Source organism: Acanthopagrus latus, chromosome 8 (assembly GCF_904848185.1).
Source record: "Acanthopagrus latus isolate v.2019 chromosome 8, fAcaLat1.1, whole genome shotgun sequence".
Lineage (NCBI taxonomy): Eukaryota > Metazoa > Chordata > Actinopteri > Spariformes > Sparidae > Acanthopagrus > Acanthopagrus latus.
Window position 1 is genome coordinate 4073896 of NC_051046.1, and position 21630 is coordinate 4095525.

The window sequence follows — 21630 nt, forward strand, 5'->3', positions numbered from 1 at the left end:
ATGGTACGTATATGTGCCATATGTCTGAATGTCACATTAATAGTTCAAGAGCAAAACACTCACTGCTGACAGGAAGTGTGAGCGGAGACGTGGTGTACCTACTAAAAGCGTGTGTGTGTTATCTCGTCTCAGCAGGGATTCTCACAGCACGTCCATCTCTCTCTCTCTCTCTCCTGAGCCTCGCTCTCTTTCGCCCTCGCCGCCTCTCCCTCTCTCAACCCCGCGGCCCGCCGGCCCAGAGGCATGGCGGCGAGAGAGAGAGAGAGAGAGAGAGAGGACTGGCTGAGTTTCAGAAACATTAGCTACTCCCTCGAGATCCACACACACTCACACATACAGTGTTGGTTCTGGGCTTCTCTTTGAATTGGATCGCCACACTGAGTTCTGTTCTGGCCTCAGTGCCGATGACTGCTGACATACTGTCACACGTGCACACACTGTTTACGCTCTTTCTGTCTGTTCCTCGTGGTTTGACATGGCAGCCAGACACTTGGCAGTGACAGAGACTCTTATTACTATTCAACTAACTCCATTGTTAGCTTTTCTGCTCAAAAAAGTGAGCCTCCAAAAAAAAAACCCTACTGTGGTGCACTTGATCTTTGAAGTAGTCAAGGCTCATTCCCTGACAACAAACTGACAAGAAGTTCGTAGACGAATTCATTATCCAGGACAATTCAATGTCTTTCTGGTGTCGTAGCCTGTGGGGCTGTGGACTGAAAAGTTCAACATGAGTTATACATAGCTCAACACACCAGTGAGTGGAGGAAGGACCTCTCTGCCAGACACTCCGAGACAATTAATTCAACCCGTCATCTCATCGCCGCAGACCCCTGACTCCCAAGGCCAGACGGGGGGGCAGACGTAGAGGGATGATGTGCGTCATGGTGGACGTGTCCGTGCACATACATATGAATATGTGTCTGTATGACACAGTCACACATTCCTATGAACTCTTATGTGTGTGCGTACAGCCCGCATGAGTGTATCACCTTGTGTGTGTGTCGTCAGCAGTGTCGCCCACACACACACACACACACACACCTGTCCAGGAGAGTCAGATTCCTCCTCCTAATGGCACCATGGGGACCCTGAGACATTAGCATATTAAAAGGTGACATTTCACAGTCTGAGCCTTGCAGTGGAGTGCACAGCCCGATCACTCTGACAGTCTGACAGCCACACAGGCAGGCAGGCCGGAGAACACATCACACTGTGGAGCGCAACACAAGGGGAAAACGAGGAAAGTGGCAGGACTGAGTCAGAAAAACACCTGTCCAGCACCCGGAGAGCCAAACCCAGAGGGAGCTGCGCAAACGACCTCACCAATAGTGCGGTCAAGTGGGTCATGACTCTTAGTTTACTGTAAATAGGTGCAAAGTACATTGGCACTGAATTATAACTGAGGTGTCAAGCAGCTTTATATCAGGTGCCAACGAACGCATCGGCACATTAGCACACAGACATGCCAGAACAAAAACAATGCCGCGTGATTTCAGTACATCAATGAGAACACTAGGAAATGCTGAATGTTAGCTGCGTTACCGGGTAATGACCAATAACACAGACACACACATTTGTGATTTACTTTAAGGTAAAATCTACAACATTCGCTGGCATCACCCGCATCTCAGACCAAAGCAAATGTGCACTGTTTTACTCAATGAAGTTGGAAAAAAGACAGAAAAGCAGCATCTGAGGACAAACTGCTTTTCAGCAATAACATGACAAAGCTTGTAACTGGATATTCTGAACCTTAAAGGTGCAATATGTCTAAAATGATAGTAATAAAACCCCTAAAATGATCATCAGAATGTAGAGAAGTAACAGTTTTGATGTAATGTCAAAAATATCGATTACCGAGTGCAGTGAGAAATGCTCAGTTCTGCTCTTTTCCCTGTCAGCTCTCGATAATAACTGTTATAAACTGGAAGGCAAGACACTTATGAACTCTGATCGCATTTCCATGGAGTAATAATCATACATTTTCATCCTTGAGCAGCGGAACTCTACTGCACTCGGTAATCAACTCGTCAGGGCTTCCCCACAACAGGAAGCTGCTGCAGGAGAGTGGTGAGTTGTGTTCACTTTACAATAGCAATACGGCTAAGCTAGCAGATGTTTGATGCCTCAAACTATGTGCTGGGACCCTATTTGTACTGTTGCTGAAGTTTGGTGCTGTTCTGAGCATCATTTGTGGCTTTTTGATGGCAGTTTCTTGGTTAAAGGCATAAACTGCAGTGTATTGTTATACACACCAACACTGCCCTGATAGTCCAGCTAGCTGCACAGCTAACTAAGCGAAAAAGCTAACAGGAGCTGCAGTCATGGATGTTTGATAAGAACACAGTTAGTAGCACTTAGCAGTTATTCTGGTGATCTCCTGCCTCGCACATTACACCCTGAAAAAAACACTAAACTCAGCCCAGCTGCCGCACTCACGTGGGAAACATATTTCCATGACAAACTAGAATATCCCAGCAGTTCCCTTTTGGTCCTCACTCATAGACACCAGCGATCTAAATACATATTTGTTTCATAAAATCTGGCAGGCAGAAATGTCTAAAAACATCCAAGCTCACAATGTTACAATATTTTTTTGCGTAGTCCTTTTGACAAACCAGTCAAACATGCAACCAACCAACTGACCAACAAACACACAAACCAACAAATGGACATGGATGGAGACATAGCCTCCTTAGCGGAGGAAAACAATGCTCATTGGTTCTGATTTTTTGGCATCCACCACCAAAAGCACAAGACACAAAGCTGTCTCTTTCAGTGAAACTTCGTCATCCTTGGCATCCACATAATTCAATCCCTACTGGCACCACACACACACATACACACACACACACACACACACACACTCACCAGGGGCCAGCAGTTGAGAGAAGTGTGACAATGGCTGAGTTCAGTAATTGGCTCTGAACTGCAGCTTCAGCAAAAAAGCCTCAGTCCTGTCGGAAACCTGTCAGTGTTTGGCATCTGTTACCATCACTTACCTCTGCAGGACAGCCCGATGTGAAACACCTGGGTCGGGACATTATCCTGCCACCTTCCCCTCTGCTGTCAACCTGTTACAGCGGTTTCCGGCGCCTACTTCTGCTAGAACTAATAATACTTCTGTCAGTGCTGAGGCAACAGAAATGACCCGCTTTCCCCCCCTCATGAAAATATAACACTGCACGTTGAGCCCAGTAAGAGACGGAAAGAGAGCGACTTCTTCCAGAGCAACAGAGCAACGGATGAGAAGAAAAAGTCGGGGAGACACTGACGCAGCGAGAGGCTGATTAATACCGACTGTTTATCAAACAGCAATATCCGAGCACAGAGAGCTTTTCATCTAAAGTCTAATGAAGCCGCTGCAGAAGTGATGCAAAACGGAGGGTTTTTCCATTTGCAGATAACCTGTACTGTGAGGTAGCGCTTCCTGTTTTCCGGCTCATAAGCAAACAATTACTGCGGGTGCTCCTCTCTGCGTGTGTCCTGTGAAAGACAATTTTCAGGTTGTAGCATCTTGATGTCCTCTATCTTCCTGTTTCTCTTCGGTCCCTTTACAACTATTCCGTCAACACGGGGGCCAATTTTTGCAGCGTGTCAATTTTGAGCGGGCAGTGAATAGAGCTGCCCAGCAGGATCCCTGGGACATAATAATGGGAAAAAAAAAAAAAAACCTTCAAGAAAAAAGAGGTTGTGTGGGTAACAGCAAAATTATATATAGACGTGTTTCACCCAGAAGATTGTGAAGTGTTTTGGGGAGAGTACAGAGTAATTACAGTTGGAGAAAATCTGCTTTATTGTCGTGTTACCCCGAGGTTTCTCGGAGGCTCAGGCTCCTGGCAGGGGAGCCAAACAGCTGACTCCTTCACTTCGACGTTTGAAAAGGATGAAAATCAGCTGCTTCAAAGCTGCGCTGTCACCGACTCAGCCAGCGATTCCACTCTTCACGAGGCTCATTATGATATAAATCACTCGCATTCAAACATTTTTTGCAAGATCAGCCGTTGATTTATGTAGAAATTTAAAATCCACTCGAGCGTTCCACTCCTTGTAATTTAGATTTTTTTTTTTTTAAATGCTAACTGGCAGTCAGCCCAGAGTTTGTGTCACTGAGGCGGCACTTTGAGTGACATCACGCTTCAGGGAGGCGATGCTTCAGTCCACCTTGCTGCTGCATAGTAAGCTTTTTGAGTAAGGAGTCAAGAAAGACCTTCAACCAGACTTGAACGGAGCCAATGTGGTTGAAGTCCCTGCCTTCCTCACATGCATACACATGGAAAGATAAAGAAGTAGAAGTAAGAAAAAAGGACTGAAAGCTGTAGACGTACCTTCATTAGTACTGACTCGCTGAGCTTTTCGCGGTTGACAATCTTTATGGCGACTTTCTGGCATGTTACACAGTGAACTCCGAGCTTCACCAACCCTGCAGAGACAAAACAGGAAACAAACACTTCATTAGGTCGAACACTTCTTAGGCGGCTGCAGTTAGGATTTAATGCTAACTCCACTAGTTTTACAGACGTATCAGGTCTTTTGTGGTTCCAGAAGAAGCTGCATGTAATCTGGCGAATTTCCTCTGATGATGTCAGAGATGGCCATGTAGCATTGTGGGTAATGTAGGCACCAGGTATTAAAAGGCTGTGCACTGGTTTAACACAACAGCTTTAATACAACCAGAGATATCGCCTTTTTTTTATTCCATGCACTCTTCTTCCTTTTCAAAACCTGGCTCCTACATTACCCACAATGCAACTTGGAGTGACATCACTGGAGGCAACTGTTCAGATCAGAATTATAAAAGCTCTCCACAAAACTTGTAAACTCACTTTAATGTGTAATACTGGTGAGCCTTTTAACCTTTACTAGCAAGGCAATGACAGTATTTAAATGTGCACCGGTATCCTGGTTTTGAGACTTATCCTGTTTTTGATTATATCTGGGATACAATGTTTAGACAGAACATGAAAAACACAGTCCATCACCCTGTATGCATGATCATAACGGTGTCCAGGTTTGTGATAATCACTTCTCACCATCTCAGCCACTATATGCAATTCAAAAACCTGGATAAGTTGCTTAGATGCCACATCCCTGGTTTGTACAAACAAGAATATTAGTGTCGAAACATATAACTTGAAGCTCCAAAGACCATGACTGTAGCCAGGGTGTTGGCGTGTGTGTACACTCACTCAGCCTGTGTTTCGATGACACAGAGAAAGCGTATTTTTATGACCAATCTGCACTGACGGGCCTGAAGTGAAACAGCTCGTGACCTCATGTACAGGATGCTGGTAATGACTTCTGAAGTGTAAACAGTTCCTTAAATAAACTGCCCTCCCGGGTTTATTTGAGTCATAAAGGCCTGTAAGTGAGTGGACCATTTGTGTTATTGATTCCTATAATGTACTACACCGCTGCACTGCGGTCGTGTTGCGTTCGCTCCTAACAGACAGTAAAAGCTAAACAGAAGCATTACGAAGCCAAAGGTCAGCTGTCGAATGGGACTCGTTATTGACTGGCGGCTTAAAAATGACGAGAGAGAAGCAACAACAAACTGCGGCAGAGGAAATAAGCATGTCGCATTTTAACGACCCAGCAAGAAAACGTGACCCGCTACTACCCGCTAGATCTGAGTACGTGACACCACTCAGTTCTGCCGGGATTCACACACGAGCCCTCTGCAGCAGCATCAGTGTTGAAATCAAAACCGACACGTTATAAATCCTGTGATTCACTACGGAACCGCAAAAGCATCTCCCCAGGTGTCTGAAGTTAAATGATCAGCCACAAACAATGTAGAAGACGAGCAGGGACACCCCTCCAGTTACAGTGGAACAAAGTGGTGCTTATTCGAGCTGTGACGACACCGCCAATCCGTTTTTTCTGCCGGGGACCGCATCAGAGAGACGTTTGCATCAGGCAGATTACTTACAAACTGAAACAGCTCTTGCGCAAAAACAAACGTCGGCTCTCTCTTTTATTGATTTCCCCCGATGACCTCGTGGGCGCTGCGGGGACACGGAGACGAAAGAAGATGATTTTTATTTATTTTTTATTTTTTAAACTTTGTAAAGAGCAGCATTTGAGCTCTCTAATGGGCGGGCGCAGGGAATTTGCAGAAACATCGACGTGGAGAAAAAAACTGCACGGGCTGTGATTTCTTGCCTCTCTCTTGCTGGCAGAGACGGAGACAGTGGGATTAAATGAATAAGTGTTACTATAATGTGCCTCAGACGGAGACGGTGCAGTCGATATAAGAAGAAACACGTCGATAGAGAGATAGAAATGTCCTGCATCAATCTGGCCAGCTGACACAAACCAGACTTAACGTGGGCTTTTGGCTCGCTCCCCCCACGGTCTCTCATACGCTTCAATTTCTATAATAACCGGCAGAAGAGAGTCAATGGGCTCTGAGGAGGCGGTAAAACTTCGGCTTACAGTAACAAGTCCTCCGATGCCACAGAAGGATGTCAAGGAGGCGAGAGAGAGAGAGAGGGATGGAGGAAGGGGAGGAGAGCGGTAAATAGAACAGGAGTGCGTGAACGACGGAGGGAAACGGACTGAGAATCAGGGACGGGATATTATTCAAAAGACAGGCCACAGATAATTAAGCAATAATGGAGAGCAGTGTGTGGGAGCGAGGCTCCGGCTTGGGAGCTGAGGGGCCGCGGGGGCCGAGAGTGGAGACACAGAGGAGAGGAGGCGTGAGAGAGAGAGAGAGAGAGACAGACAGAATGATGGAGAGAAAAGTCAGAGAGAAACATTGGAGGAAGCAAATGCTAAAAAAGGGGGGGGGGGATAAAAGATGAAGAAAGATTTAGAAAAAGGGAGATGAGGCAGTTGAGCAGGAGAGGGAACAACAGACAAAGCCATTAGCCCTGTGATGGTAATCATATGTTAATGGCTGCTATAGAGGAACTCATAAGTCACGATAAACACATTAAAGAGAAAATATCTGCCTGCAAACACGTGGAGAGTTAACCGGATTATTTGCCTCGCTATCCATCTTCCCCCGCCGCCTGTGTGTTGGTGAGCAGAGGACACATTAGCAGGAGGGAAATGTGCACGAGAAGACGGCACATTATGACTTTTACAGCCACTTTGTGTACGGCTTGAAATGAACTCTCAAAAGGAAGTTACACAGTACATAATATAAAGTGGCATAAGGCACAAGGCTCTGTTACCCAGCATACATACACATAGTGACTTAATTGAACTATTGCTCGTGGCAAAACATTCAACTTGCAAGCGGAAATCACCAAATGTGTCAGCAGCAGCAGATTCGAGTGCCTCACTGACCCACATTAATGCAAATTTGTCTAATGTTTTGGTGAAAATTGCCATCACTTTGAAAAATGTTACCAGATGATGGAACTAAATGAAAAGTCAGGAGATCACTGAAGCTATTTAACTAATCCAGCAGCCACAACAAGAAGGTCAGTCAGGAATCAGTAGGACACTTTCAAAAAGTTGTTGAGATGTTTCAGTCTCTGACAGGCAGTGCTGTGATGCTAGCATGGATAGAGATGGTTGTATTTTATTGGGAAAAAGTATAAGAGATATTTTCAATGGAGACCTAAAACAAGCCCGAGCGAGGCATCATGTGTGGGCATCGTGTGCATTCTGTTTGCTTGTACGTTATTTCAAAGTGTGCATCAGAGACGGAGAAGAAACCCAGATACTGCTTTCAACCGAGAATAGAGAAAATAAAACCCCAAACTAATAAATAAAACAAATCAGACAATGAATGAATGAATGAAAAAAAAAAAATCTCTGGGCTTTTGGCTTTGGTTTGGCTCAAGAAAACAGAATTGTCTTTGTAGCAGAGGATGCTGGAGACACGGTGGAGACGGCTGCAGCTGCCCAGCTCTCTGCATTACTGCACAAAGACTTCACACAGGCAACTTTCAGCCTTAACACCATCAAAGCCCTTTTATTATTTTCAAACCACCACCAGCAGCTATAAATTCTCCAGCTGACATCCTAACAGTTTACACTCAATGATTCGTCCCTGCGTCTTTCTCGCCCCAAACATACTCCTTCCATCGGGAGTCACACGCCGTTAAGGACATTAGATTTCTCTCACAGTAATTGTATTGTGATTTATAGGTGTAATTTGTTGGGCCAGGATTTGAGGGGAGATTAAAAAACATTGGGGGCAGCGTGTCACTGGAGGAACTTTTGCTCTTTGCTAGCTGCTGTTAGCTACTCAGCTCATGACTCAGAGACAGTGGCTCTAGAGTTTGCCTGGACCAGGACTTCGGGTCACAGCGGGGAGTCAACATGAGCGATGGGGTCCAGCTCAACTGGAGTCGGCTGCCTGATGTGAAAGGCATGCTGACTTCAGTAGCTCTGAAAACAAAGTACAGAGACATCTGTAACGTCACATCGACACTGCTGTATCTTCACACTCTCTTCATAATATCTGTTCAACGTTTGAAACTAAAATTCTGACCCTGCTGTATCTTACAAATGGCTCCTTTAACTTATCTCAATTATACTGCAATATCAAATTAACCTCAACCTATCCACGACCCCAAATCACTTCTTCTTCCCTCTTATCTAAACTCCTGTAATAAAGGTGATTGCCTGATACTCATCCACCTTCTGCCTGTCTGTGACGATACCCAGGAGGGAAACCTCTCTGCTCCGAGTGAACACGCCGAGGCTGAACCTGGAGCGGCGGGGCGTGAAGGGAGGAGTTGTTCGGGAGATATCGCGGAAGACACCGGGGTTTCGTCTGGATCTGGCTGGGCTGTGCAGGTAGGCTGTCTTTGAACAGAGCTTCAAACGTGAGGCTTTGACTGAGACCACAAAGGATCAGAGCCCCGCAGGGGAGGCGGATACAGAGAAGATTACCATTACAGTTGCCAGTGTCTGTGCATGATTCTGGGTGTGAGAATATGGATACATTTCATTTGAATTTTTGATCTCTTGTAGCTGCAGAGGGATGAAAATCTGAGACTCTGAGACTTTAAAAGCAGCCGTTTCAAACCGGTGTGTGTTTATGGATCTGTACCTGTGTGTACAGCTGGTATCGCTGTGTAGGAGTGTTTGTATTCCCCCTCTGGGGAGAAGGACAGCACTGTGTTGTGATTCATGTAATTTATTAACTGGACCAGGGGGACACATGCAGACTAGCACTCCCACACACCTTTCATTAACACACATGTAGACAAAAGCAGGCCGTGCAGCTGACCTGAGTTTGTAACGCCACTGAATCAGCAAGTGCATCGATCCCTCCTCTCTTTCGCCAAATCAATAGCATCAAAAGCTCTCGCCTTCACAACAATGTCAGAATAATGACACCAGCCAGGGACTTATGGGCTGGAGAGGCCACCATCGACTGACCCCAGGCCTCCATCCCGGCTCTGGACTCTTCACTTTCCGAGCTGCTCTGTGATTAATGATCTAATGTGGAGGGACCGCCAGAGGAAGACACGGAATGAGAACTTTGGTCCGTGGCTCAGTGAGCAGCAGAGCTGAGTAGTGTTTTGCTGCACTGTGCCAGAAGCTGCTGCATTGCTTGGAAGTCATGGTTCAATCGTTTCCCCCGCTGGCTCTGACAAATCAGGGAAGAATAATAAAGTTTCAGAATAGAGATCAGAGCTTGATTGCGCCCGTCGAGCCGACCATTGTGGACAAGCGGGGCAGAGAAAGGGACAGAAATAAGCAGTCAGCGAAAGAAAAAGAAGACGGAGGAAAGATGGAAAAAATGACAGGAACCATGACTGCGTGATAACTCCTCCTTAATGAAAACAATTAAGAAACAACACTGGCTGAGTTTCCTTTTTTAAACAAAGCGTATTCCGCTGCTCGTCTCCTGCTCGGCATCACTGAGCCATGTGCCAGCGTTGATTTGGTAATGAGCTGTTTTGTGTCACTTCACTGTCTCTTCATGAGCGGTTTCGCTGAATTTGCAGACATCTGTCCTGAAAACATCTCTGAGGGTTGTCAGGTTATATTAATTATGGGGAGCATTTGAACTTTTTGAACAAAGCAGCTTCCTGCCAAACATTCAAATGACAAACACTTTTAGAATTTGGGATTAAAGGTCCAGTGTGCATGATCTAGGAGAATCTATTTAGCTTAAAAAAATCATAATTATGTTTTTATTAGTGCATACCGACCTGAACAAGAGAAATGTGTTTCCATTACCTTCTAATAAGTCTTTTGTATTGTCAAAGGGAGCCCATCATCTTCCAGCGAGTCCGCCATGTGTCTACTGAAGCCCAAAATGACCTCCAAATGTTCTCTTTCTGTTGTCTTTTCAGTTGCTGATCAATTGGGACGCTGTAATTCATCAGATTAACTGATTTGTTACCTGGAAAACAGCAGCACTGCATTATCCCAGCATTCAAGTTTCCCACCCTGAGTGTGAAGTTGGAGGAAAATGGCCTGGGAATAATGTCTATGGATCTCTAGTGGGCCTCTCACATTTGTCACATTTTTAGCAGCTACTGTAACAAAGATAAAAAGAGGGGTATTCAGTTGGTTGCAGCATGCAACATCACCCACAGACGCTACTAAATCCTAAATGCTATTGTTCTGTATCAATTTGCGACCAACATATGGTCTTTAGTCTTTATCCCATCCAAGCCGCTCTGAAGCCGCTCTCGCACGCTTCTAAAACAAACCACGATCAGGTTGAAAGAAGTTAGTAACCTTCTGGGGTACCAAACGATTTTGCAGTGGGGCAGTTAATCAGAAAAGCTCAGTATTAAGTGAAAGCTGTGTGCAGCACTTTCTTTAAATCCTTTGACTTGTTATGGGAGTTCCCAGTGGGCCCTTTGTTGGCATGTTAGCTTTCCCTTAACGCTGCCAGGAAACCCTCGTCTCCCACTGTGTTAACTTGTGAGAGCTCTTCATCTTTCCTGCATCCAAAGCATGCCGATCAGTGGTCAATTTATCAATGGATGGTGCCTGGGACAGCAGGGGAGGAGCAGGCAGGCGACGGGCCAAGGACGCTGGATGTGCGCTTGATTTCACCTGCCATTGATCCGAGATACAGAGATGGAACGACGGCGAGCTGCAGAGAGGGGGACAGGAACACTCTGCTTGAGCCCAGGAGAGTCTCTTTATGATCCGACCAAACACATCACAACACCTAACACGAACACAAGTTCTCTGCTTTATCCTCCTCACAGCACTGGCATCCATGCAGTTAAGGATCATTACTGGATAGCTTAATTTCCATCTGGAAGAGATACTAGGAGAGAGAGAGAGAGAGGGATGAAAAAGAGATGTCTCCACTCGCACACCTCTCTCACTTTCAAACTTGATCTTTCAGAAGCCCTAAGCCAATGCTGGCAGATGGTAGTAGCTTATGCTGGCTTAGCTTTCTCTCCCTGAGGCGCTGGCTCTGAGAAGCTCGTTGCCCTTAGGCACAGATCTGTGAGCTGCTTCCCACTTCTGCTCTCTAACCCCGAATGCTGTACGTGGGGGCTACAGCTCTGCTCTGGGATCAGTATTTGAAAGGAAACACAATGTGATAGCGGGGCTTATTGCTCCTGCTTCTTGTGGCTATGTGGAAAGCCCCTGCAGCAGGGCGTGGGAATCCCCTCCCACCAGGGCAAAGGGCAGGAGTTTGTATGTGCTGCACACATAAGTACTTACATTTCTACACTAAATACAGTCAAACATATATGTGGGTGTAGAGATACATGTTCTCCCTGCAGCTAGACAGAATTTTCTTAGTTACAGTTTCTGTACGCTGATGACAAAATACTAATCACATCTATGACCTTCATATGTAGTGAATCCCTCCCACACAATCTCTGCTTTCTGACAACCTTTTCTCCTGTTCCATTGTATAAAACTTTGGATGTTGATATGTGGATCCTTGGCAGAATATCTCTTTTGTCAACTATTTCTATTTCCAAACGCTTTTCTGCTTTCTCTCCCTTCCCGTTTCGTCATCTATTTACCCCCCCCTGTACTCCCCCCCCCCCCACTATGTTTGGGCGCAAGTTCTGCCCTCATTCCTTCTCTACCCATCAGCGCTTTCTGACTCATTCGCATCTATTCATCCTCTCATCTATCCAGAAGAAAGACAGAGAGGGAATACACCAGCAGAAAGCTGTTGAGTCATACAGTGCAGGAGGGAGACGGCGTGTCGGAGATCAAACAATGCTCGCTCGCTACTCGGTGAATGCGCTCTGTCTGTCTCTCTCCCACCGCTTCTCTCCTCCTTCTTCATTCACTAAAGCTCTGCATCTCCTCCGTTCCTCCACCTCCTCTTCTCGCTCTTTTTTTTTTTTTTCTCTCTGTTACATTTTCAGTCAGCCGTGACGTTAGTCTACCCAGGCTGAATTCCCCGTGCAGCCCTCTAAACCCTTCCAGCCAAAGCAACGGCAACAACATCAGTAACAACAGAGGCCCAGACCAACAGAACAGCTTCAAAAGCAGGAAGAGCAGTTTAGCCCTGGAGTGCTGGAGCGAGGAGGGAGGCACACTGACGCATGCATACAGAAAACTGTTTATTTGGCCTGAAATAAGACATTTGCTCAAAAGCTCCCTCATAAGTTAACTCTCTACTCAAATAATAATGGTACTGTGCTGACACAGAAACTGGAGTTATTTCTTCTTTCAAGGGCACCCTGGAGATAGTCGGGGATAAGGTACCTTAGTCAAAAGCATTTGAATTTCTTACTTCATTCATTTCCGTCCTTATTCAAATAGGGTGGGGACCAATTATATCAATGATCACTTATATAAGAAATCATTACCAGCGGAAGCAGAAATGTTATTTATATCAAAAAAGGACCCAAATGTAAAATACCAGGGCAGGCAGGCAGAAAAACTAAAAGTGAGCTTGACTGAAGAAAGCTGAAATCCAAAGAACAAAATTTGCAAAACAGGGGCAAATCCAGGAACTAACGAAGTACAAAAAAAATACAAAATACTAACTGGCAGGAACACAACAGCACTGGGTACCAGACAGAACAGAACAGAACGAGCACAGGAGACGCAGAAGAAAAACACAGAAGATGACTAACTAACGAAACACGGCTGAACACAGGGTGGGAAAAAAAGACAAAAACAGGAAGTGGACGGTAATCTGATCAATCAGCTGTGGACTTCTTCCTGTTCCAATCTACTGTTTTTACACCAGCCTTTAAAAATGTGCCTTTACGCTGTTATGTGATGGAAAGTTCACTCCATTATTATTTCTTAATAACTCAGCTTGACAGTTTTAGCTCTGGTCCAGCTAGAAACTAATTCTCCTCCATCAGCATGTTCAGTCTTTGCACAGAACAGTTCAACACTCTGCTCACAGCGGCACCGATGTGTGACCGGTCGCTCAGGTAAAGATACGAGCGTTTCAACCTGTTAGTTTTAAAATATTCAGTTTTGTAGAATCGAGTCTGTCACCATTAACTTTTGATTATCTCTGTAACTGTTTAACATTTTTATGAAGCTATACTGTAAACCAACACAGTGAAGTATGCTCCACAGCATCTGCTCCCTGTGTGAGTTTGTAAGTGTACGTACTGTGTTTCAGCTTGCATGTTTGTTTTCCTTGCTATTTGGGTTATAGGGGGAGGGGACACACGTATGTGAGGAGTTTGAGAAGCCAATTCAAAACACATGACTACATTTACATAACACAGCCCCACCAACACAAACAGAGAAATGTGGCGTAGGGCGATAAAGTCCCTGAGTGGCTCCATTTCTCACGTTCTGAAACAAGAACAAGAATGGGAACGACTGAGAGCGTCGCCCAAAGGCAGCGACGACTGAGCGATGCCCTTAGTCATCTTACGAGCTCCGTGATTGGCAGATCTGAGAGAATCCCCGCCCATTTCAGCGCCCGCCTCATCAGTATGTAAATGTATGCACAAACACCTCCAAAGCTCATCACCTGCACGGTGGAAGATGCGCTCTCTGCTGCCGGTAAGGCAAACAAGTCTCATTGCCAGAGGTAAGTAACATGTGACTACACAGCAGAGAATATCTAAGAAAAGTTTAGGCTGTCATATGTCTGATTGAGTGAGAAGTTCCTGGATGACTTGCTCGAACATATGGCACATACGATATATCGAATATTCTCATGTTTGCCATTCATCCACACTGCACTTTATCTATACAGACGCCATCTTCCATTTGCGTATGCTGCAGATTTTGTGGATTAAACATGCAAATAAAAAAAATACATTAAAAAAGTCAGGACGAAGTTTTTGGGCAGTGATTCAGTCTATTGTGAGGAGACAGTCTCCCCATTAAGCTGATCAGAGGCAGCGATATCTCTGCTCTTCTGAGTCTCTACTGCCGAGATGTCACGGCCGATTCAAAATATTCCACTCGAAATTCTGGCCCCGATGCGACTGGAGTTCAGGCCGCCGAGCCGAGCGAGAGTGACACTGTCAGAGGAATGTTCTGCCCCAATCCCAAACGGGAACATCAGAGCAAACATGAATGAAGCCACGGCGGGCAGATATGGGAGAGATGAGAGGTTTTTTTTGTTGTTTTTTTTTAAAGACAGTTGCGACAATGAGAGATTGAAGAAACACTGTGATGAAGGATAGATAAATAGAGAGACGCCGGGAGAGAGACGTAGTCAAAACACGGAGAGAAAGTGGGGCCGAGGAGGGCGGGGCGCGGAGACTCAGATCTATTTTTAATGCCTCTGACTGGGGATCAGCAAAAGGAATGTATAATTACAGCCTCATGAATAATGCAAGCAGGCTTCTTTTAATTAGACACACCAGGCCCCGATGCAGCAACTGCAGCAGACGGGACAAACACGTGCACTCGTATGTACACACACACACACTATATAGACAGGATGTCCACACAAAATGATGTTACCGGCGTGCACATGTGTGTCATTTTTTGAAAAAACATATGTGTGCGTATGCTAAACATGTGCTGGCACGCTTCTCCGCGGAGACGGGAGTCAAATAAAGAGGGCGAAATGATGAGCTAAGGATTGGTGGCTCGGTGATGACTCTCTGATAGGCTTCACAGCGAGAGGAGCCCCTAGACACCACTCAAAGAGCTGCGCACTGTCTGCCTGTCATGTGTTAGATAACCCCCAATATAAGAGTATGAATTATTAAACATCTGACTGGATAATATTACAAAACCTCCGCCGTAACCGCAGAAAGACACGCTGGCAGCGGCGGTGCGCTCTTGCTGTATTACTCAGACAGGCGCGCGTGTGCTCGAACGCGTGCGCGCAAGAAAGAAACGCGGATTCTGGCGTACAAGTCGTGCAGAGAGGCCAATCGAGTGGGCTGGAAAAGAGATTGGAAGAGGAAATCTGGTTCTGAGAAGCAATTAATCAAACCTTGCCTCATCTATAATTCAGCGTTCAGAGTTAATTCATTAATTAACAATGTTTGGGTTGTCTATGCAACATCTTCATTATCAAACATGGATCAAGCCGGAGCAGACTTCTACGAGATGGTTACTCATCAACCCGTCTTAATAGCTATCTCCTGGGTGGAGACTGAAATGGATGGACGGTCGAGGCTCAACCGAAAAAACTTCTCCGCACATCAAGAGACGGCAGGAAGCTGGATCCAAGTTGGACCGACGCATCAAGACGGCGGCAGGATGTTACTTCGCTGTTATCTGGCAACGCGACTTCTCCCGTCTTAATTTGTAAGCTAATTTGTGGCTGGCAAAGACAGGCTTGAGTATGGGAGAGGATATTGGATGTAATTCGATGTCTCACTCCATCTTCGTTTGTTGATTGGAGTTTAATTGGCAATGAGGGTGCTGCGTTCCCACTTTAGGGCCGGCAGGGGAGATGACAGCTTGTGCGCATGGACTGAAAATGAGGCTCGCTGTGATGTTTTAGCAGGGAACGGCGAGGAGCGCCCACTCCAAGGTTCAAAACTTCACACAGCTGAAGGAAAACACACACACACACACACACAAAACTGGACAAACAACAAACCGAGGCATCTGTATTTTCTTTTCGGACTTATGTTTAAAAAAAAAAAAAAAAAAAATTGGCTTTACACAGCTTTTTGACATTCAGCCCCATCATAAATAAGAGGATAAAAAAGGAAATAACAGCAGGAAGTCGAGCACAAACGCCTCTATTATGGTCGATATGCACAAGGTTGTTCCTTTACGTACCAACGGTGTGTGTGGACTGAGGGCATCTATAGGGGAAGAGTCTGTGTGTGTTCGAGGTAGGGATCCAACCCCCCAGCGCGTGACATTGAGCCACACATACACACTCAGACACTTCTGAAAAAACACTGGAAAATTGGTTTCCTCCACCAGCTTTTTCTTCCTCCTACCTACGTCTGCGCACAGCCTTTTATACTCGACTAGCGTAGAACAAACGCGGCGCGGGAGAAAGGTCAAAGTGTCAAAGCTTCACCATTAGTGTACGGTTCAATCGGAAACAATGGAGACGAGATGTGTGCATCTGTGTGTGCGAGAGAACGAGGGGGGTGTAGTACAGCACAGGAGGCTTCCACCGTCTCATATTACTATACCATATATACAAAAGAAGAGCGATGTCTAATATCCCAGGCAGACAATGTAGCACAGGCTGCTCCTGACCAGCTGTTGATCCTTATTGTGTTTATTCTCCGGAGTTAATTCAGTCGTTTCTCATTTTACAATTAGCGCGACTGAAAACACCAAACAGATCGAGGCGCTTTGACTTCGTCAGGACTTCAGAGGTTGAGATCGCACAATAGATCCAATCACTGGAGACAAGACACTTGAAACTTCACTGTGTCATCGTGCCACGAGTACAACTAATTTACAGGATACACAATCTGACCAAAGCTCTCTCGGGTACCTTTTCTTTTTCACAAATGTTTATTATCACCCATGTTCAGAGACACCACCGGTCTAAGAGCTGAGCCGAGCTGAACATGACTCATCTGATTTTGGAACATTCTCCTGTTTTCTGCTATTTTTACATCCATGCATAATCCATGTTAAACGCACATATTGCAGAGCACGATAACACGTAGTCATACATGCTCATTTGCATATTATCTTAAAGAGACATGACTCTTATTATTTTTTTTCTTTTGCTCAGAGCTGATTTTCCCACCTAGATACTCTTTTCATACTTTCATGCTCAAGCAATGTGCAAGCAATAGTAGTTTTTTTTTCCTTTTCACTGATATTTCACCTGCAATTCTGCCTCTTCTAGTCAAACATGGATTCACTCACTATGCTTCCACCAGCAAACCTTTGGAAAAGCCCTTTTTAACATTTAATAAGTAGTGCTGACTTGACGGGATTTGGTTTTCACTCGTGCAAATGTCATCTCAACATGTGAAAAATGTTAATTTAAGATTTCTGTAAAACAAGGTTGACATGTAAAATTATATTTTCACATTTAGAAAATCACAGTTCGACAAGTCAAAACAGATCTTCATTTGTTCAATTCAATTATAGATATCAGTAATTTTTTTTCCTCTAGTAAGAGTGACGATTACAGATATCTACAATTAAACGTCCACATGTTAAAAAAAGGATTGTGACTATGGCAAGCCTTTGTAACGTCGGCCTGACGAGCAGCAATTTAGTTCTCACCGGTGGAAATGACATTTTGAGGTGTCAAATGTTGAAGGAGACTTATTATACTTTTTTCTCCTTTCCCTCAGTGTTTTACATCAGTTCATGTGCATGTAAAGATTTTGAAAGAGAAAAAGGTCAAAGCCTGCACCAACAGAAGCTCCCCTCTCCCACAGAAAACGCTGCTCCTGAAACGCCTCGTCAGTAGTCCCGGCTTAAAGTCTGTGACTTTGTGACATCACATAATGATGCCACCATGTCACACATTTGCATAAAATATGCCCAGCTGCTTTTTTGGCACATAATGAATGATTAAGCACAGCTGCTCTGATGTTGCTCCGCTATGCTGATTCAGGCGTGTGTGAGCTGACCAATCAGAGGAGGAGTCTTAAAGAGACAGGAGCTAAAACACAGGGGGAATACATAGCTGCAGCGCTGGCCGGTATGAGAAAACTTATTCTAGCAGTAACCTCAAAATAAACTTATGAAGTTGAAAATTAGCATAACGTGTCACCTTTAATTTAAGACATTTATAAAATATATTTTCACATGTAGAAACTGCATTTCAACAAGTAAAACTGATTTGGTTTTCAAAGTAAATAAACTACTGCTGCTGATGACATGCTGATGCATGTTAATGGCATAACAAGCTAATATGCTGGGGAGGGGCTACAGAAGAAGACGGGATGTAGGCGGAGGAAGACTCCTGTGCAGCAGAATGCAACACATGCCGATTTGCGGGCGGTGTCATGTTGGGAGGATGTGTTGTTAATTACCCCTACAGCCATTGGTGGAGCTGTTGACATCTCTCTCCAGGAGTGGGATAATTTGAGCGACTCTTCTGGCTAAATCAATGCTTCAGCGGCAGCTAGCTCATTACCTAAACCACCGCTGCATCTCAATGAGGCAACATGGGAATTTCTATTAGCCGCCGAAAGCCTGATCTCTCTCCCTCCCTCTCCCTCTCCCTCTCTCGGTCTCTTCCTTCCCCCCCTCTAGCTCGAGTCCTTCTATCATTTTCACTTTGTCCCCTATTCCCTCTCCTCAGTCAATCAGTCACTCTTCCTTCCCACTCAGTCCCCCCTTATTTTTGTTGTTGCCCGATACGTTGCTCTCTCTTCTGCAAACCCCCCCACCCCCATCCCACCCAGGGGACATAAGGAGGGATGGCTCCGCTGTTGCATCATGCACTCCTACCATAATAACGACAGCTTGTGTGTGTGTGTGTGTGTGTGTGCGTGTGTGTGTGTGAGAGAGTTTGTTTGTTTGTGTGTCTATGCTCATATAAAGTGTAGGAAAATAATCCAACTCCAAAAGACGAGGGAGAAAAAGAAGAAAGTCTTTCTAAGGCAAAAAAAAGGCTGGCCACCAACCACGTCTGAACACTCGAGTTTGTGTGTAATTATCAGTGATCTGTGTGTTTATATGTGTGTGTGTGTGTGTTTCTGTGTGTGTCTGTGTGCACATGTGTGCTCCAGTGAGTAACATCCCACTGCTGAATGGAAATGAAAGCGGTTCTGGAGAAAAGCCAAGGCCCAGATTGCCTGCTTTCTCAGAGACAGGACTCACGTCACAGGGGTTGGAACATTGCCTTGTACAAAAAAGTGCAGATGCACACACACTGGACACACACACACACACACAAAGTGGAAGACCAAGGGCACTTCACCGAGAGTCCATTTCACCTGGCCTTTTCTTACGGAACAAAGACGGATCTGAAAGTAAGCTGTCTAACAAAGAAGCCGAGGGAAAACTCTGCCTGAATAGCAAAGAGCAAAAAGAGATGAAGTGAAAAAAAAAGTCAAAGAAGTATGATGACTGAAGAACGAACAGCAAAGTTTAATAATTCAATAAGAGTAAATTTGAAAGACAGAGAGAGAGAGAGAGAAAGAGGAAGAGAGGAAGAGCGAGGAAGTCAGAACTCCAGGTCTTCGTATTACACCACCAGGGAAACTGAGAGCAGCGAGGCATCTGTTCAACACGACTTCAGGGGGCTTTTACTCTGATGTCAGCCTGTCACCACATACAGGACCGCAGGAGTAGATACATGCTGAGAGCCTGAGCACACACGCCATGAGGCACACACACACACACACACACACACACACACACACCCTATAGGATACACCATCTCTCCACCCTCCCTTCTCTCCATCTCACCCTCCTACATGAACATCCACAGCTAAAGCCAACCTTTAAAAGTTGACAGCATCAGTTATTTGAGGCTCACTTCTTTACAAGCTTAATGTCTCTGTAACGAGCCTCTGATTTAAGCACTGATTTTATTAATTGATTTAACGAAACTATCAGTTCTTCCATCAGACAGACATTTAATCCCTTTTTCTATCTAATAAGCTGATTCCACCAGTTTTGAGTGTAACTATTGTAATCAAGGATGCTATCGCCATTGGATCAATACCCATGAGCCACTTTAGTTTGCACTTCAGGTCAAGGACAACTTTCTTTGTTCCAGCTTAGAAGAATCAATTTATTGTTTTTAAATGCTCAGAATGGTTCAGAGTAATGTGCTGAAAACTGAAGCTGTTGTCTATTCTGTCATCAGCGAAAAATAATCAACAATATGTTCAACTTTAGCTTCTCCCTGTTTCAAGGCACAATAAACAGACAACAACTCTTTGGGTTTGGACCGTTGTTCAGCCGAAGCATAACGAAATGAAGACGTTACCTTTTCTAACATTTCACAGAAATAATCATCAAAATGAATCAATAACAGGAATGATTCTTTCATCCGAGGTTAATCCAGCAGCCAGACATGATCACACGTGGGACTTCACCCCATGTTAAGCACTCTCTCATGTTACATAAAGGCTCATATTATATAAACCTGTGTGGGGAACGTCACCCCTGACATTAACTCGTTCACTTCATCAGTGAGGAGAACCCAAGTGATGTAGTCACAAACCCGAGGAGGTGAAAGAAGTCGCCATGATCACGTTCTCCCCACAACATCCACATGTTTATATGGAAGCTCTCTGATCTACTCTTACCTTAACTTTCTATGTATCGGTCCTGTGTCTGCTCCTCCAGCCGGAGTGACACACGTCTACTTAAGAGAAAGAAAAACTAAACTTGAAATACACTTGAACGACTGATGGACTGTGCTTCCTGTACACTCGACACAGGTTCCCTGGGTGTGCAGAGGACAAAGATATTCACCAGAAAGAGATCAAGAATATCATAATTATTTTTACAATGAGCACTGATTCATTCATATCATTATTGTAGTGATTTTGACCCTCTATGAGTCACCTATAGTTGCCATTTTGTTGCTCATCTCCAGGCGATCGATTAAATAAGCTTGAAACATTTTTTTGCTAATGTAAAATGCACCTCTTGACTGATTAAGCAAGCTAGCTAGCACAGTAGCATTAGCATATTGCACAGTACTTATTCAAAATATTTCTTATGGTCAAGTTCATTTATTAATTTGCCCTTTAGCATCATGACCAGTGCCTAATATATAAAATCTAACTTATATTTAGTTAGTCATCCCTATGAGGCAAATTCGCAACTTGGATTTGTCAGTAGAATAAAACAAACAGATTCAATATAATCTAAGAAACTGTACTGTCTCCATCAGTTGTTTGGCATTTTCAAGATGTCATCGGCCACGACGTGACGCCTGATTGCGACCCTCTGGCTGAATACAGCAGCTGTGAACTTTTAGAGACCTCTGCTGTTTCCTTGTTTATCTGGAAGGCCATCAGCGAGGGGAAATACTGCAGTCATTAAAATGATAATGATACAGTCAGAGCGGCTGAAGACGTATTGATCAGCCACAGCAACTCCCCCCATCTGTTGCACACACACACACACACACACACACACACACACACACACACACACACTGATGAGCAGCAATGTGTGTGTGTGCATGCCTGTTGTATATATAATGCGTGTGTGTATTGTCAATAATACAAGAGCGCTTTGCAGCCGGGCACGAGGACACAAGTATCGCTCAAACACGCGGTCGATTTGTATCATTAAGTGATCCAATCACACACACGCACAGTATCACCGCCCAGTGTCAGTGCAGACACTGCTGGAGCATCAGTCATGTTTGCAGGGCTGATGATAGCTTTTATATATCATGGTAATGCTCATGAA

At 44.8% G+C, this 21630-nt stretch overlaps 1 protein-coding gene across 6 annotated transcripts in view; it reads right to left on the reverse strand.

Moving 5' to 3' along the window:
- The window catches only part of LOC119024378 (serine/threonine-protein kinase BRSK2), a 176715-nt gene that overhangs the window by 71012 nt on the left and 84073 nt on the right, over window positions 1-21630 (reverse strand). For all 6 annotated transcript variants that reach the window (XM_037107137.1, XM_037107134.1, XM_037107135.1 and 3 more), the window contains exon 2: window positions 4329-4423. In XM_037107137.1, the coding sequence (XP_036963032.1) occupies window positions 4329-4423 (95 nt within the window). The remainder of the gene's footprint in view (window positions 1-4328; window positions 4424-21630) is intronic.